General features: G+C 47.4%; 1 protein-coding gene across 1 annotated transcript; it reads right to left on the reverse strand.

Moving 5' to 3' along the window:
* Window positions 1-1423: 1423 nt before the first annotated feature.
* LOC118775073 (ephrin-B3-like) lies at window positions 1424-18609 on the reverse strand. Its single transcript, XM_036524782.1, has 5 exons — window positions 17106-18609; window positions 7802-8097; window positions 3342-3434; window positions 2944-3009; window positions 1424-1920 (listed from the first exon to the last, which is right to left on the reverse strand). The coding sequence occupies exons 1-5, from the start codon at window positions 17252-17254 to the stop codon at window positions 1487-1489; spliced, it is 1038 nt and encodes a 345-aa protein (XP_036380675.1). The 5' UTR covers window positions 17255-18609; the 3' UTR covers window positions 1424-1486.
* Between the last annotated feature and the right edge of the window lie 449 nt (window positions 18610-19058).

A 19058-nucleotide genomic window follows, 5' to 3' on the forward strand; every position in this document is an offset into this window, starting at 1 on the left:
CACAAAATCCAACGTCCACGTCATTATTTTAACGTCCGTGTCATTATTCCAGTGTCCACATGTTTCTGTTCCCTTGGGTGTACCCCCCCCCCCCCCACATCCATGTACCACCCCATGGTGGGGTTGGGGGCAGGGGGTTTCTTTTCACCCCCACGTTTGTGAATCTGAAGTTTTATAAACCGTTCTCCCTCAGTACCCTCCATCCACAGATTCAAACCGCACAAGTACGGCAGAGAGCTACAGAAATATACACAACGCAAACTGTGGGAGGAAAACCCACTTATGTAGAAAACCAGATTAAATTAAGTGAGAGTACAAAGGGCAACATCACACAGAACGGCAGTATTTACCGCGTCTAAAATAACAAACACTCGTTGAGAGGAACAGAGGACAGTGAAAAACAAACCAACCTTCAACATCAGAAAAAAAACTCTCTTCAGGGTTTACAGACAGTTCCTGAGTTACGTAAGAAGAAAGTTCTGGACATCACGATGCTGGTACCCAGTACATTTGTACCACACTTTTTTTTTTACACTGCCTGTCTCACAAATGCAGAGTAGTGAGTCTGTATATTTTATGCATCCCAGATTTTTCATATTTCATATACTTTTATATTATGAGGGAGCTGAAGTCAAGTTTGCTTGTATGACAAGGATTACATAACCCAGGGACTGCCTGTAATTATATACAATCTGTGTTGAGAATGATTTTAAGAAAAATTGATTTTGTCTGATTGTGCCCATTTGGTTTAAACATTTGAACACAACAGGAAATACACACACACATACCCACACACAAAGAGAGCTACACAGTAACTACACACACATCTCTTGTGCCACAGCAGTAATGAGTTAGTGTTTCCCTCTCATATATGGCTGGACATAACACACACATCCTGACAGATTCCACCACAGGACTGGGCCGAGACCCAACAACCACCCGGAGGTCCTTGTGCTGAGGGCAGAGGCTGCTTTCAGGAGACACACTTGTGAGAAGATGGGGCCACAGAATCTTGGTGAGGCTTCATTCTTTTGGGGCAAGGAAGGTGTTACCAGATGATCACGGGGTGACATCATTGCCAAACTGCCCCGCCCTGCCCTGCCCCATAGTTCTATGATTTGAACCGTTTCCAAGGTCACTGTAACCATGGTACTTGGCTGGTCTGAGTCACTGTAACCAGGGTACTGGGCTGGTCTAATGGTGCAGTCCGCTCCAGTGCAGTCATGTGTGGGTGTGAGTGTGTGTGTGTTTGTGTGTATGTGTGTGTGTGTGTGGGTGTGAATGTGTGTGTGTGTGCGTGTGTGTGAGTGTGTGTGTGTGTGTGTGTGTGTGTGCGTGTGTGTGTGTGTGTGTGTGTGTGTGTGTGTGTGTGTGTGTGTGTGTGAGTGTGTGTGTGTGTGTGTGTGTGTGTGTGTGTGTGTGTGTGAGAGTGTGTGTGTGTGTGTGTGTGTGTGTGGGTGTGGGTGTGTGTGTGTGTCTCTTGCTCTCATACTTTGTAGTAGATGTTGGCAGGGCTCTGTGGGGGCATCTCCTGCACGATGTAGACGGGGTGGCCGTAGTCCCCGCTCACCTTCTCGTAGTGCGGGCAGTAGGCGGAGTCAGAGGTCCGCAGCGGGATGATGATGTCACTGGGCTCGGAGCCGTTGCTGTTGCCGCCGCCGGCCGCGCCCCCGCCCCCGCCGCTGCCCCTCTTGGGGCTGGTGAGGGACAGGGACACGGGCGGGTGGTGCGTCTCCGAGCGCTTGGCGTGACGTCGGCGGCACCAAACCACGCCCACCACCACCATCACCAGCAGGAGGAGGGCCACGCCCCCCGCCCCTCCCGCAATCATCGCGATGTTGGAGAGTGGCAGCGGCCCGCCCCCCAGCCCTCCATCGGCCCCGCCCGGCGCCTGGGGGTAGGTAGCATTCCCAGCAGGCCCTAGAGAGAGAGAGACCGTGTCAGTATAAGGCGCCTTCTTTGTAACACTGCAGCGTCACTGCATAATTCAGCTCTTCTGTTCTTCTCTCTACACTCTCCCTCGGTCCCTCTCTCTCTTTTGCACTCTCACATTTCTTTCTCATTCTCTCTCTCTCATCTCCCTGCTTGGACACCAGATTGGATCAACAGCATTAACATCCCCTTTGAAACTCTGCGATCCAGTGAGTACTGGTTGCTTCACTGATAAAATGCAATGTAGTCCAGCGAATGCTGGTAGAATCATTGGGCACATATGATACAATAGAATGCATTCAATAAGTGCATTCAATCAGTGCTGAATTCACTGGTAAGATATAATGAAGATGCTTGAGTATTGGTGCATTCACTGATAATATGACATTGGCAGCAGCTGTGTCCTTCCCTGTAGAGGTACAGAGGGGACATGGCCCCCTCCACTCTGTTTTCTCAGCAGTCCCACTTTACATCGCTAACATTGCTATTTTTTGCCACAGCTTGTCTCATCTTGTGCTACAGTCTTTGGTCTACTCCACCCACGCCCCCAATTCATCTCCACCCTCTACTTACCCCTCTCTCTCCTCCTCTCCCTTTTTAACCCCCCTCTCTCCCTCTGTCTAGCCCTGACCCTTATCATAGCATACTGCAGGTACCCAGGCACTACATAGCTACAGCATGAGACACATTCTATTTCAGTCTGAAGGAGAGGGAGAGCGAGAGGGAGGGGCAGACAAGGAGGGTGAGAGAGACAGATGGAGAGAGAGAAAGAGGAAAACAGAGGGAAAGGGAGGCAGAGCAAGAGAGAGGGAGGGGGTAAAGAGGGGGTAGAGTGAAGGAAGAGAGTGAAGGAAGAGAGGGAGAGAGAGTGAGAACGATAAGAGAGGGAAAAAGGGAGGGAGATGAGGACAGGAGTGGGAGTTAAAAGCTGAATAATAAATCAGTCTGTGGCCAAAGCAGAGGGCAGAGAACTGAGGGAAAAGCCAGCTGGTCCACACCCTCCCCTACTACCTGTGGTCCTGGGGTGCCCCGAGTTCTGGTCCGGTTTGGGGGGTTTCGGGGGAAGCCCATAGGGAGCTGCGGGGTGACACACACATTCACACACTCCTCCAGGCAACAAACACAAAGGTGTGTGTGTGTGTGTGTGTGTGTGTGTGTGTGTGTGTGTGTGTGTGTGTGTGTGTGTGTGTGTGTGTGCGTGTTTGTGTGTGTGTGTGTGTGTGTGTGTGTGTGTGTGTCTGTGTATGTGTGTTAGTGTGTGTGTATGTATGTAAGTGTATGTGTTTGTGTGAGAGATAACGTGTGTAAGAGAGAGTGTGTGTAAGTGTCTCCATAGCTCCCAGCAAGCTCATCACCAGGGGGAAGGAACGTGACGAAGAGGAAGAGGAAGAGGAAGAGCTAATACTCACTCTGCCCCACTTTCAGCACCACCTTCATCCCGCGAGTGACACACACACCCCCCCTCATGCTGTCCAAACCCTGCCGTGTCCCATCAGAAGTTGCTGAACAGAGGAGGGAGGAAGAGGGGGACGAAAGGGAGAGAGGGGGAGAGAGTAAGAGAGAAAGAGAGAGAGAGGGAGGGGCAGAAACAGGGAGAGAGAACATCAGTCCCAAAAGGAAACAGACAAAATTTTACATTAGGAACAAAACACGCAGCACACAGCATTACTTGGGTCTGAAGAAATGTTCTTTAGGTAATTTCAGTAACGTGAAAGAGAGAGAAAGCAAGACTCATCAAATTCCCAGTCAAGAGAATATGTGATTCTGTAATGAAGTAAATGCTCTCTGTGAAGTGTGTATATTTCGCTTGAACAGACACCTGACTGATACCCTGCATGCAAAGTTCAGACAGAAAAATGTACGGCACAATTAGGCTGGTATTCATGAGTAAACCCAAAGAAACAAGCTGAATTTAAAAGTAATTTAAAAAAGAATTTAAAATTTACAAGACAATAGCACAGGAGGTATGGTGCAAAACAGTATGTATGTGCATGTCTGTGCCTCTCTCTTGCCCATAGGCTTTAGCTGATTTGTGTTCTAACTGATCTGGGCTGACCTGGGATAAAAACCCACTCCACTACAGGAGATTTAAACCAGCATCCTTTCTTGATTAATATTTGTAAGTCTGAGGCATAGCAGAGTCTGAGTGCAGCTGGAATCATAGCAGAATCTGAATGCTTGTGGAGTCATAGCAGAGTCTGAGTGCAGCTGGAATCATAGCAGAATCTGAATGCTTGTGGAGTCATAGCAGAGTCTGAGCGTGAGAACATCAACCAATGAGAATGTGCTACCAGCAAGTAGCAGCATCCACCAATGAGAATGGCTGCTTTCTTGCCAGGAGCAGGGCAGTGGTGTGTTAAAGATGGAAATCATGGCATGTACCTGGCCTCTCTCTGTGCAGGACCAGAGTTTCAGTCACGATGGGGGTGCCCTCCTGGGCATGTAAGCCCCCTGATCCTGGATCAGTATCTCACTGGCAGAACCCCCTGCCGGCTTGGCCTGGCCCCTGTGATATGGGTCAGTAATGACTAGCTCTCTCCCCCCTGTCTCCTGCCTCCTCTTTCTCCGGCTCACTGATTCAGGAGAGAATGGCCCCATTAACTCAGCACCCATCTCAGCGTCGCCCCTGCAGCCCCCCCGCCCGTCCTCAGCAATCACACGCTGGGTCCTGACACTGCAGGCTGCTCGCAGATGTGCCTGACACAAAACGACAGCACGCTGGCTTCCTGCCGGACTTGCGCTCACTTTTATTTCTTCCCCCTGAAAAACACGGCAGGATGATGCAAGGGGCCCGTCTCAACAGTGAATCATGCTCCCTTACTCATCCACCCACTACTTTCTCCCTCTCCCGATCCCTCTCTCCCTCCCTCTACCTCCCTCTCCATCCCTTTCTTTGTCTCCCTCCTTCCCTCTCTCCATCTCTCCTTCTCCATCTCTGTCCCTCCCTCCTTTCTTCTCTCCTTCCCTCTCTCAATCTCCCTCTCTATCTCTCTCTCTTTCTCCCTCTTCACCCCTTTCTCTGTCCTCCATCTATCTGCCTCTGGTGTTTTTAAGCCTGTCTCACATGCTGTCTAGTTCAGAGAGCTGCAGGACTCTGTAATTAACACACTGTTGTGGCACACCTCACATCCTGGCTGAACATGGAGCTTACCCATGGAGGTCTACCTGCGCAACCAACACCTGTCTGTGGGACGGCTACTGCACCTGTGCAAACGGGGCTCTTTGCATTACACCCACAGTTTCTGCTCTGCTCCACATTCCGGTATCCCGCACTGCTTTAAAATAACAGATTAACAACGCTGCAACACTGCCATAACGCTCAGAAAACCCCACTGCTCTCCTCACCCTCCATCTGCTCCAACACACAGGCGCAGGGGCAGAGGAAAGGAAGAAGGGATGGAGAAAAAAGTGGGTCAGTCTGAGAGAGACAGAGAGGGTGAGTGAGAGATGGAGAGATGGAATGGCAGGGAGACTGTGCATATGCAGGATTGTAAATGAAGAAAGTGAAATGAGAAATGAAAGATAAAGAGCTTCTATCTACTGCTGGAATCAGGGAGCTTTTCTGGGTCAGGATTCAGTTGTAAGAAACAGACTGATAGATGGAAGAGAAGACAAGAACTGAAATATACAGATTAGGGTACAATACTGCTGGCAAACACATGCGCGCGCGCACACACACACACACACACACACACACACGCACACATTCCCGCACACATGCACACACATGCACACAAAGTGATTTGTGGCCGATTTGTCTCTGTTGAGAGATGATTCATTCTCTGCATAGCGAACATCTGCCAAGTTTTTAATAATCATTAAAAATGCAGAACAATCTGCCAGAGTGAGAGGAATTGTGTTTATGATGTAATCGCCTCCAAAACCCTTCCTGACACGTTTCCAAGCAGCAGCAGTAGGGCTCGCTACAGCTGGCCCTTTTTCTGCTGGTGAATCTCCACTCATAAGATCAACATACTTCAATGCTGAAGACCGGCGCAGTCCAGCCGGCTAGCTGTGGCAAAAACACATCGTAACACTAATGCACAGCAACGTAACAGAAATGCACAAATATGGAATCCAGATTCAGCAGGCTTCATTTTAAATTCAGACAGACACATTTAGATCACTGGAAGGTGATTGTTATTAGTGTGCACCATCATTATTTTCACTATACATCTGTTATTACATATTTATAGAGCCTTTCCCATCTGCTGATCTTCTCTAATAGCACTCTGATGGAGTGTACTACACGCCTCCTCCAGGGTCTCCCAGCACCACCCCTGAAATCTGGGTTTACTGCAGGTCATTAACAGACTAATTAGGAGACTGATTCAAGCGGGAGGATCCAGCATGCTCCCATTTGCTGTAATAGATCAGATTTAATCCTTCACACTAACAGCAAAGGTCTGGGACCAATGGAGGCAGTGGTAATTCATGTGTCTGTATGTGTGTGTGTGTGAGAGTTGCTAGTTCAAGCAATCAGGCAAGTTTTGTTGGACTCTCCCAATCCAATAAGTCTGGGACTCTTGCACACACACACACACACACACACACACACACACACACACGCACACAGCAGTAAAGCTTTGACAGTTGACCTAGATCAGGGCAGCGACTTGTCACTTTCTCTTAATCACACTGAATGCATAGCCCCACTTACCACACAAGTACTCACACGCACACACTCACATATTCACACGCACACATACGTGCAAACACCCACATACTCACACACACACACACTCACGCACATGTGCACACACCCACATACTCACATGCACACACTCACACATATGTGCACACACCCACATACTCAGACACACACGCACATATGTGCACACACCCACATACTCAGACACACACACACATATGTACATACACCCACATACTCACACGCACACAAGCACACACACTGTTTGACACATTGGCGATTGATTCATGTTTTGCATAAATGGGTCAGATCTTTGTAGTGGAGTGCAACTGAGGATAATAAATGGTGAATGGCTGATCCTTTTTCTTACTGACTGCAATGTAGACTTCCTGAGACTGGGCCAGACCAGACCCACTCTCTGCTTCTAATCCAGTCCTCTGTGCGTGTGTGTGTGTGCGTGTGTGCCCGCGCACTACCAATAAGGAAACAGGAAGAGGAGGAGTCAGGGTGTTCACTGATCATGTAACAGAGGTCGACCCCCTGCAGACCTCAAACTGCAGCCCTGTCCAATCACACAGCAGCAAAGAGACACCACAAGCCTGATTTTGTCCTTATGTCACCTTCTGAGCAGACACTCCACCACACTGCACTGCTGCTACTACTGCTAAAACACTACAGTGCTACAGACCTACAGCAGCTCTACACTGGAGCTACTAAAGGCATGTCTTAGCCTTGGCTATAAACAATTGGTTTGAGTTGCAGCCTGGGTGTGAAGGCTCACAGCTGGGCCCATGCCAGACACCAATAAAAACTAAGATACTGCTCACAACCTTAATGCAATAATCAAATACATAATATAAGAGACTCCTCTTAATGCAACATCTTAAAACAGGACTCTCTTCTTAATGCAACAATCAAAAATGAGACTCCTTAGTGCAACATCTTAAAACAGGAGTCTCCTCTTAATGCAACAATGACATACAGGAGTCTCCTATTAAAAGCAACAATCGAATATAAGAGACTCCTCTTAATGCAACACTATAAAATAGGAGTCTCCTGTCTCACTGTTCCAGCTCATTTCAGACACGCTAAACAAGTTAACAAACAGGTCTCTCATATACTCACACAAACACAAACACAAACAAAAACACACACAAATACGCACATTGACCCACAGTGGTGCATTTGCACCTCACGCTCCCGTGCGTGCGGCCTCACCGATGATGTAGTAGTCCCTCAGCGTGTGGAACTCGTGGCCCCACAGGTTAGGGGAGAACTCCTGGAACTTGATGGTGAAGCGCATGTCGCTGTTGGGCTTGTCGCAGGTGAGCAGCAGGTTGGGCGCGCCCATCACCTCGCACCTGTCGGCCTGCTCCCGCGACGACACCAGGTACAGCTTGTAGTACTCGTATTCGGGAGGGGCCCGGGGCCCGGGGGGGTCTGAGGCGGGGCAGATGAGGTCCAGCCGGTCTCCGATCTGGGGGTACAGCACGTAGCCCCTGTCGTCCTTAAACCTGCAGCAAGAAGAGGGGTCCGATCACCTGGCTGGGTCTGCCTGCTGCTTTAGCATATCAGCAGTCCTGTGGGTCCAGCTCAAGCTCCACACACTCCCCAGTATTCAGACCCCCACAGCACCTGCCAAACTGAGGGACTCGCAGTAAATGTGCCGGAGCAATCTTACACTCAGCTACAATGACAACAGATATAAAAGAGTATGAACAGAGAATTAGAGCAACCAGCGCTGTATTCAGAGGGGCTATCTGATATTCCACCAGTCTGGGCTCCTGAGTCCACCCTGTGGGAATCAATCTGCCAAAACCAAAGCACTGCTTCAGCCATGAATAATGCATGAGTCGAAAAAAGAACATTTATTCATTAAATGCTTCTAAATTTAATTGTAATGAGATATTGAGAGGACATATATTAAAACACACTAATATGTTTTAATTTTAATCATTCTGACACATCTACACAACTCACAACTGAAGTGATTCCTCTCCTTTAACTCTGCACACATATTTCAGCTTAGAGAACAGAGAGACACCTAGAACCTGGGAGTGTGCTACAGCAGTTGGTAAAGGGTCTCTTCACAGCACAGCAGAATTGTCTGGGCAATCACGAAAAATAACTGGGCTGATGGCAAGAGGAAACACTAGAAGTATCATCCTGTCCCTTTAAGGCCGCTGTTACCTACCCACCCCCAAGCAACAGAGGAGAGTGCCCACTGGGGGAGCACTGTGTCCCCAGGTCTATTTAAGCTCTGCTCCTAGAATAGCTGCAATTTTAATTACGGTTTGGTAAGTCCTGAATCAGTTGTTGGGAGTTGGGGTTATGGTTATGGCCTGGTTAAGCTGATCCTAAATCAGTTGTTGAGAGGAGCAAATTACTTAAGATCTTGGTAAAAGGAGGAATAAACTGAACTGAAAATATGCTAAAATAAGCTCTGTGGTAGCTGCTCTGTCTCTATCTGTATGGGTTCTCTCACTCACACAGGCGCACGCATGAAAAGACACACTCACACACACATTCACACACAAACACACACACTTTCGATTTCCTGAATGGTCCATTTTCTGCCCCTTATCTGACGGAAGATTTTCTCCTTTCTTCCCGTCACAGTAGACTAACGACCGACAAAGAGAGAGAGAGAGAGAGAGAGAGAGAGAGAGAGAGAGAGAGAGAGAGAGAGAGAGAGAGAGAGAGAGAGACTGCACTCCTTCACACCCCAGTCTGAGAGAGAGGGAGAAAGGGAGAGAGAGAGGGAGAGCGGAGGGAGAGATATTTTGAGGTGGCGAAGAGAGAAGAAAAATGACAGATGTGGAAAAACTCAACACGGCGAAAAAGATATCATTCATTGTATGACAGGGGAAACAGTGAGAAGGTGCCTGAAACAGACCGTTTGCTGTTAACTCTCACCCTCTTACTCCAGAGCCACGCCTTGCACCAATTTTATCAAACACAAGGTGGGGAGGGAGGATTGAATTAACAACTTCCACCCTCTCACTTTTTTTGACAAAGCATGTGTCACCGGAACATATGCTTTGCGGAAAAAATCCTTTTCCTAGACCTTACAGGGAAAAAGTAAACTTTAAACCATACGTCATCCATTTCCGTTGGATTTACACTGCTGTATTGTCTGTAGCTGAGGTTTCCAGTCCAGTTCTCTCATGATCGTAGAGCATACAGCTCTCACATAATGGGCTGGCTAGCACAGCAGTGCAGGCGCGAGAGCACACGCTGAAGACCACTATTTTTGCACGTCTGACTCACTCTGCATCCACTGGCACTGTGCAGATACGAGGGGTCAAGGATGGGTCACAACTTAACTAGGTTAACCATGTGACTAATGAGATGACGTGTGTGTGTTTGTCATTCTGTGAAAGTGTCTGCCCATTCCTGGCCTTCCAGCTCACCAGACCACCACGCTTTAGTGCCTGGGCTTTTAACTGGTCTTACTGGATCTCAGTTAACAAGGAGGATCAAAGAGGATGGCCGCCCCGAGGGCTGGACGGCAGGGCTCTGAGCATGTTGCATGTGCATGTTTGTGTGTGTGTGTGTGTGTGTGTGTGTGTGTGTGTGCGTATGTACATGTCCCTGTGTTCAGCACTCCTGCTGTGGTGTCTGCATTCTGTGAGCTACAGATCACCCTCCTCTCCTCCCCTGGGTGATCTGCAGTGATGATGATGTCATCAGCAGTGGGCTGATGGGAGCTGGAGTCCAGATTGTGTCAACCATCAAACTCTGTGCCTTTGGTGTTAAGGTAACCTCCAAAGGACCCTCAGTAGCGGGCTCACGTGATCGGATATGTCTGTCCGTCTTTCGATTGGTCAAAATTTTACATTTTATTTCCTTAGCATACACTCTCACCCAGCGCAACTGACACAGAACACACCTATAAATCTGACTCATTCATCCGTCTTCATAAATGCATCCATATTCATACACAGAGGGACGCTTTCTGAAGCAATTCAAACAGGAGATGAGTGTCCTTCCCAGGGCGCGTGCCGAAAGGCCTGCTGGGCTCCCGCATCGCAGCCTCTCTCTGCCCACTGAGGCAGCCACACGGCTGTCATCCCCTTCCACGGCTCATGACTAACACAGACAAAGGCACAAAACCGCTCACCCAGCTTCATCTCATGACTCATCACAAACCTAAACCAAACACTCCGCTAACGCTCCCCGGTATGATCGCCTTCCTCTGTGCGGAGCCTAGTATTTGCATTAGGAATACATTAAATAAAAAAGGCCCTGAGAGTGATTCAGGAGTAAATCCGGTGAGAGTGAAATGTTATTCTGAAGTTGTGAATGCGTTTGGTGATAAACCAACAGTCCTCAGAAAACACAGACCTGGGGAATACTGCCCCCCAAAGACAGCAAAATACACAAGAAAAGACTAATCAGCCCCAAATCACTGCAAAAACGAAGCATGAAAAGATCTAAAAATATAAACTCCCTTTGTTTTTTGGAAAACAGAGCAACAGTGGGGAGGAAATGCATTAGACTGAGAGAGAGAGAGAAAGAGAGAGATACCCTCTTTCCTTCTCACTCTCCTTTTTTCGCTTCCCTTGCTAACACCCTCAACCTCTCTCTCAGGAATGAAAGTTTTTGTTATTTTTGTAGTTCAGTCTAACAAGCAGAGTGAGTGACAGACTCTCTGATGGAAGGAAGAAGGGAGGGAGAGGGGAAGAGAAGGGTGCCCATTCTGAAAAGAGAGATAAACAGAGGGATGGTGAGGTCATCACTGTGAGACAGTAGAGGGAGAGACTGTTGGGTCATCACTGTGAGGCAGTGAAGGGAGAGAGTGTGAGGTCATCACTGTGAGACAGTAGAGGGAGAGACTGTTGGGTCATCACTGTGAGGCAGTGAAGGGAGAGAGTGTGAGGTCATGACTGTGAGGCATGGAAGGGCGTGATCACGAGGTCATTGTAAGACATGGGAAGGAGCGATTGTGAGGTCATCACCGTGAGACATGGGGGATCATGAGACCATCACTCTGAGACAGGGAAGGGAGAAACAGATGGGTGCACCATGTCCCCATGGCAGTAGATAAAGACACATTACGCACACGTTCCACATTGGTGAAAGTGCTTAATCCATTTCGGATGGGCTGGGCAGGACTGAGATGGGAAACAGACTGTGGACTGTGGAGCCCTGCCTACACCCGCCCTGTTCAGATGAGCCTGTGCCTGAGGGGCCTACACACTGAATAAACTAAAGACCATAATTACACTGCGCATAATCACTAACACACTAATGTGCAGCCAGCTGTTTAAAGCCATGCCAATACAGCACCACTGAAATTTAACTCTGCCAAAGGAGATGAAGAGAGACAGACAGAGGGAGGGAGGGAGAGAGAGAGAGAGAGAGAGAGGGGGGGGGGAGAGAGAGAGACAGACAGAGAGGGAGGGAGGGAGGCAGGGAGTCTTATATGTTCATGTTTTTAAACGCTTTGGCAGCGCTGGATAACTGCTGTCATTCTAATAAAGCCAGTTTCAATCCTGTGAGAAGGAGAGAGAGCGAGAAGGGGGAGACAGGGACAGGTCTAATCTCCTCACAGACAGCCTTGTTGGCTTAATAGCCGAGACTGGCGCCCCCACTCAGAGCAGAAAGCACCCCCACACTCGGGAAGTGCGCAGAGGCAGGGACAGGTAGCGTGAGGGTGGAGGTGTGGAGTCAGAGACCGGGACCTGCTGTCCCCCTGTCACCGCGTCACAGCCGGTCCTTCCACAGCTCCGCATGCTGGACAGGGATGTCCAGCAGGCTGGCCTGCAGCACCAGAGCCCGGCCCATCAGTAGCAGCTCTGCACACGGTTGCACCCTGAGCACTGACAGAGAGACAGAGTGCTACCATGCGTATACACACACACACACACACACCCGCTCCTGGGAGATGCAGAGCTACGCGCTCATTTCAGCAACAGAGAACGTCTCCATCTGTGTCTCTCCCGTGACTGCAGAATGTCAGCGCAGCTGGGAGCCAGCAGAGGCAGAGAGGGAGGGAGAGAGAGAGGGAGGGAGGATCACTGAAAAAAAAGAAAGAGGGACACAGAGGAGCAGAGAAAGGAGGAGGATGTTAAATGGAGGGGCAGAGAAGGTGGGCAGAGCGTTACTCATCAGGGACCGCATCCTGAGAACTTGAATTCTGTATTCTAAATGGAATTTGGCATTGGAAATGGAAATATGCATCCTAACTGGAGTTTTGCATTGGAAATTGAATTCTGCATTCTTAGTAGGATTTTGCATTAGGCAGGGAATTCTGCATTCCAATTGGGACTTTTCATCAGAAATTCTGCTCTAGAAATGGAACTGTGTTTTACAGCTTGGACTCCTTCAAATTGCTTACTTGCTCATTGAAATTTTGCAAATGTTTGACAGCATTTACTGTGATTAAAGGAGAGAGTAATTTAAAATGCATTAAGTTATCAGTGTGAAAGAGAGAGGGGATTTGGAGAAGAAGAGACTGGTTTGAGGTGGTGGGGGGGAGGTAAGTGGGGGAATAATTTCAGGTCTGACAGAGGGAGCAGCATTTCTGCTTCTAACTGGAGAGAGCTCTTTTGTTGGAAGGAGAGGGGAGGGGAGGAGAGAGGGTGAAACGGATGAAATGTAGCCCCCCCAGTGTTGGAATCTGTCCAACCAGAAAACCAATAACGTTTCATTTTTTTCCCTTCAACACATTTTACAGGGAGAGGACAAAGAGAGAGGAGAGGAGGGGAGAGTGAGGGGTGAGAAAGTGCCTTAAATGCTGCCCGAACACTCACGTCCCTTGCTGTCCGAGCGCACATGTTGAAGTGTTTAACAGCGTTTCGCTGAGGATTGGCAGCACACAGGCCACAGGTGATGCGAGCTGCTCTCTGCTGCTCTTTCAGACTCAGGAGGAATGAAAGGTGAGAAGGTGAGAACAGGGCCTTCGATGTTGGGCTTTATCCCACCCAATCGACGCCGTGACATTTTGGGTCACATCTCCTGGCAGCACACTGCTCTGCGCTACTGTTCCCCACTCCAGTGTCTGCTTGCTTCTGAGCACACGCCTGCTTTCCCACAGACTGTAAACACGATGCTGTCTGACAGCTGAAACTGCAGACAGAACACATCCTGCAGTGGGACTGCGAGAACTTGTAGATGGCCCTCGTTGAGGCGGGGCATTGAAGTTCTCTGTCTGTGTGTTTATATACAGTGACATTTCAGAGCTACACCCTTCATATTCTACACATAGTCTCTCATCATTACATCACACTGCCCTCACACACCCTTTTGAGTGTATTGATAAAGGCAATTAATTAGACTGGATTACTAAAGATAGATTGGTAAGAGTGGATCGGTACAGGTGATTTGTAAAACTGGATTAGATATGGTGATTAGTAAGAGTGGATTAGGTATGGTAATTAGGAAAACTGGATTAGACATGGTGATTAGTAAAAGTGGATTAGTTCCAGATAATTAGTAAGAATAGATCAGTACAAGCGATTAATAAGAGTGGATTAGTTCCAGATGATTAGTAAGAATGGATCAGTACAAGTGATTAGCAAGAGATCAGTATGGTGATTAATAACAGAGGATTAGTATGAGTGATTAGTAAATGTGGATTAGTATGGTGATTAGTAAGAATGGATTAGTACAGGTGACTAGTAAAAGTGGATCAGTATGAGTGATTAGTAAGTATGGTGATTAGTAACAGTGGATCAGTATGGGTGATTAGTAAATGTGGATTAGTACGGGTGATTAGTAAACAGTAGATTAGTACAGGTGATAAGTAAGAGTGGAGCAGTATGGGTGATTAGTGAGAATTTTTGACCCAGAGAGTCTGCATTGTTCCCCTTCTCTGGGAGGACTGTATTTTGAGCATCTCCATGTCTGTCTGTCTGTCTGTCTGCATCAAAGTGTTACAGTAACTCTGTTTTACTTCAGGTCCAGGATTGATTGTCTGCAGTCTCTGCCTCTACTTATTCCTTTTCTCTTTCTTTTTGTATTTATTTATTTCTTTTTTAATTTGAAACGCTTAGCCTAGTTCAGCAGGCTTTTATCCCCAGCCAATTAGACAGCAATTCATTAATCATTGAAGAGCAGAGGAAGATTCATTTTTAATGTGTGTTCATGGGGGAGTGTTGTACTACAACTTATCATCAAGTGCTACAGAGAGGCACACTGCACTCGAACCCTTTATAGTCATTTACAGAGGAGAAAACGTTGCCTTTAGCTTGTCAAAACTCTGCTCCTTCAGCCCCTCCCAAACCCTTAAAGCAGATACAACTTCAAAACTCCACGCCATCCAATCACGCGTCAGGCGTAACAGTGTGTGACAGCTGGGTGAGGAGCTCGCTCGGCAGAGTCTTACACAGACACGCGGGCAGGGTGGGTCAGGGCCGCACCGCGCGCCGAGCCGGGCACACTGCTGCTCGCCAGAACCCACTGACCTTTACCAAAAGGACATCAGATTTAATGTGTGTGACAGACAGAGCAGGGAATACAGCTCAGACTCACACTCTCTCCATCACAACTACTCTCTAGTCTCTCTCTCTCTCTCTCTTTGAGCAAACTTATTACCTGCAAAAATGTACACAACTGATTTCTTCTGATTTCTGCTGAAAGGAACAAAGTTAAGACAGATATTTAAAACTGAGGAGAGAAAAAGAATGAATTTTAACATGTATTTGAGAATTGGAGAGATCTGGACACAGAGAGCGGAAGACAAATTTGACAACTTTGTAGACCTCAAACAGAACACACACACTTACAATCTCCGTGCTGTCAGAAAAAAATCACAGCAGAGACTGATGCAGATCTTACGCGGTGCGGTGACCCCAGTCTGGGTGGCGCACACAGGAAGTCAGGCATAGTCACAGCTGACCAGCTATGCGGACAGCGTCAGACAGGTGAGTTGCAGAAAACGCGTCTGTACACAGGGGTTTCATCGAAACATTACAGGAACCAACACGGTTGTTTCAATAAAAGATATGGGGAAACACAAATCTTTGAAAATGAAAATCAAATGCAGAAGCACGATCAATCTTCCCGAGCTGCCCAGTGCATCACAGGCTGTCGGAGAGTCCGCACAACGACGTAGATGCAACCATTTTTATCAATTATACTTATAGTATGTCCTCTATAATGCACGGGAAAGCTGACAGCTGGAATGCTTCTTCAAACATCGCTGACAACGGGATTATCCAAAACATTAACATTATTGTTAGTGAGAGAAAATTGTGTCGTGTGAGTCAGCCGGACACCCACTCCATGCGTCTGGGGAGTCCAAAATCTCAGAAAAAGTTCATGGGAAAAGTGATTACAATTGTGACACTCGCTCAAATCCCGGTAGCTAATTTAAAAGCTACAACTTCTCGTGGCCCACGTGCATACTGGCTTTCTTGTCACAGGAACAAACATGTACGTGGTATTAGACAGAAGAGAGATATTATGGGGAATACCACACTCCCGACCTCCAATATTAACTGTCTGCCAACAAATATTATAGCCGACCGACACAGAACAATAATTCACAACTGTTTCACTCCTGTGCTGTGTGCATTAAAATGTCTTCCTCTCCAATTACTGACAGAACCACATGATACACAAATGACATGTGATTGCGATTGCAGTAAGTCTAACTGTCGGATCATTCGAGATTCACCGTGGTGTTTTAAAGAATATTAGATACGTACAAACGCTGTACAAGGCTAGATTTTTGGAAAATTCCACCATTAAGGAGATATTAAATTCCATTTACCCGCGAGGACAATACAGGTATATGAAAGTAATAGTCTAAGTAAAGGTGAAACCACGGGGCATGTACCAGTAGCTCATACCGCGGAAGACATGATACCCTGCACGTGATGACTTTCCACGTCAGTGTTACCTTGACCGGTGTGAATTTCATATCGTACCAAATCAAGAGGGCCGCTCCAAAGTTTGTAAAGTGAGCTTCCCCAAAGCTGAACACAAATATTCCAAGACAACATGATTTTGACATGAGAAATGTACCGATTTATCCTAGCTATGTTAATACTCGGTCAACTAAAAGAAACCCTTTAAGCACAGCTAGGAACATTTCACTCTTGAACTGCTGTATATGACTGCTGTATATGACCACTACTATATATAACAAGCTAAGAATAGGGTACTAGCCTGTTTGGTTATTCCCCATTTTCTTAACGAATCTAGTATGGTCTTTCGAGACTTATAATTCCAACATAATTCAGAAATATTGCTAACTCATTTCAGTCTTATTCACAGCAAATGAATACGCATAGCTTAACTGTTGAATTCCAAAAAGACCGTCTGTCTCCACCATGAGCAGTTAGAAAGTGATGCTTCAGAGAGTGGCTGTTTCAGTGACTGCTTTAATGGGAGCTCCAGTGCCATCACTGCGCACGTTAAAAACGCGAACACTCAAAGCCACGCAGAGAATTAAGAGCCTACTTATGTGCGCAGATACATTGTCACCGACTAAATAATGTCCGTTATTTGGAACCACGAAGCCTGTAAAGGCGCGCACAGTGCACCATGGTGTAGCAATTAAATAACCTACCTTTTGTTCAAAGTGTTCCAGTATATGGGCTCCATGTTGGTGGCGGAGATTCCAAGCATATCCACAAGGAATACCACCAGAATTCGCAATCCATTCGCACCTTTTCGATACACCATTGTCGCCCCAAAACCCCGTCTTTCGCCTCCCATCAAAGCGATGGGGAAATGAACAGACGGACAAAGCCCCTTTCGTAAAGGTCGGGTGAAGTTGCCTAAATCCGTCAGTTAGTGCAGAGAAAGCGTGCCCTCGGCACCCGCATGGGCATTGAAGCACCCCCTCCCCAAAACACATGCAAACAAGAATTTAAAAATGAAAACGTGAGTTTTTCCAACTTGTAGGAGCCCAAATGGTGTACAGCAAAATGAGGCGCTTCCTTTCCGTCGAAACCGGCTTCTCTGTAAGGACTGAAAATCACTCCTCCAGGTTCGTATCATGTGAGTGAGAGTTCCCCTTTCTGATTTCACTGCCACAGGCTCGTGCCTCTCCCAGTCAACCTGAGTTATTCTAGGAAAAGCTCATTTAGGACCGTAGACGGTTCCCCTGCAACAGCTATGCCCTTCTCTTCACAGTCTCGAAGCGGACGCTCTCCCATTTCTTCTCTCCATCGTCATTCGCTTTTTTCTCTCGGGTAGACAGAAGAACAGAACATTGAAAGCTATGAGAACTATTTAGGATTTAAGTGGTTCCTGTCCTCTCCGCGTTTCACTCATTAGAAGGCACACTTAGAGGTCCTCACCGTTTTCGCATTCCTCAGACCCCTTTTCCACGGCGAACATTTCGCTTCCCCCGGATTACAAAGGCAAATTTTCCTTAGAGTGGACGATCCGCGCATTCCTTTTGTATTTCCCTTTAGGATTAGAACAGATTCTTAAAAAGTAATCAAATAGCCGAGCGCGCTGTCCAAACAACGTACAGTACTGGACTGAAATTTTGAGAAAAGACTGGGATTGTTTAAAGAGAAGAATCGAAATGAAAACAATCGAGGAATAACTGCCAGCATTCGCATTTAAATAGGCGATAATATAAATGGCCTGTAGTGTTAACAATAGGCTTCAGTAACATCAGTCCTTAACTTCGACATGCAGAGGATATTCGATGCGTTCTTCCCTCTTCACCTTCTCTCCATCTCTGCTACCAAGTCCTCGTCACTCGACCAGCTCTCCGAATACTATGACAGACGGAGTGTTTGAGAACGAGGGGGTGAGGGGAGGTGTGTTGAGTGAATAGAAAAAAAATCAAACCCCAATCCGATCTTTCGCGTGACAGACGCCCTAAACCCCACACGAAGCGGAGTTCGTTTAAGGGTGGCAACGGTCTGTTTTCCCCCTTTCCTTTACCAGCCTCTCCACCTTAGCGCTTCCTTTCTCCGGCACATTCCAAAAATACAGACAGGCAGCGCGGATGTGCGCTTCAGAGCCCTGAATCGAAGGACACAAGAAAGCTCTGAGTGTATCTGGTCCTTTGGCTCAGCACAAGCAATCCACCTCCAACGGCCTGACACACATCACACACGACAAATACTGCGACTTTTTTCATTTGAGCATCAGGAATTTGGCAAAATGTCATAGCGCCCCCAGCGGTTCATCCGCACGTGGACAGCATCGCGGTTGTGCCTGTTGCTTAAAAGTAATTTGTAATTATTTCAGAATGTGATTTCAAACTTTCTGATCCGCTTACTTGAGGCTATGTTCACTAACCTCGAACACTAGCTTATTTTGAATGAAAACACACACTTCTTGATTAGTTTACTGGCAGCCCTCTGATGAAGTGTGACCGCATAGTACTGCGTACAGGCAAGAAACCGAGAAAAAATCAGACGCGTGTCCTTCGCCATATTCATATTTGGCCTTGTGCGTCTGAGTGAATTCGTGCGCGTAGTTTTATATTAACAGTTTGGAGGGAAGTTATACATAACTGTGACGACAATAATAACTGTTTAAAGAGTCGGTGTGG

This window comes from Megalops cyprinoides, chromosome 3 (assembly GCF_013368585.1).
Source record: "Megalops cyprinoides isolate fMegCyp1 chromosome 3, fMegCyp1.pri, whole genome shotgun sequence".
Taxonomy (NCBI): Eukaryota; Metazoa; Chordata; class Actinopteri; order Elopiformes; family Megalopidae; genus Megalops; species Megalops cyprinoides.

Coding starts and splice junctions, on each gene's coding strand:
- LOC118775073 (XM_036524782.1), bottom strand. CDS start 17,254: ATGGGAGGCGAAAGACGGGGTTTTGGGGCGACAATGGTGTATCGAAAA. Junction 3,010..3,341: donor GGTGCTGAAAGTGGGGCAGA/GTGAGTATTAGC, acceptor GTCACCCCGCAG/CTCCCTATGGGCTTCCCCCG. Junction 1,921..2,943: donor GGGGCACCCCAGGACCACAG/GTAGTAGGGGAG, acceptor CTCTCTCTCTAG/GGCCTGCTGGGAATGCTACC.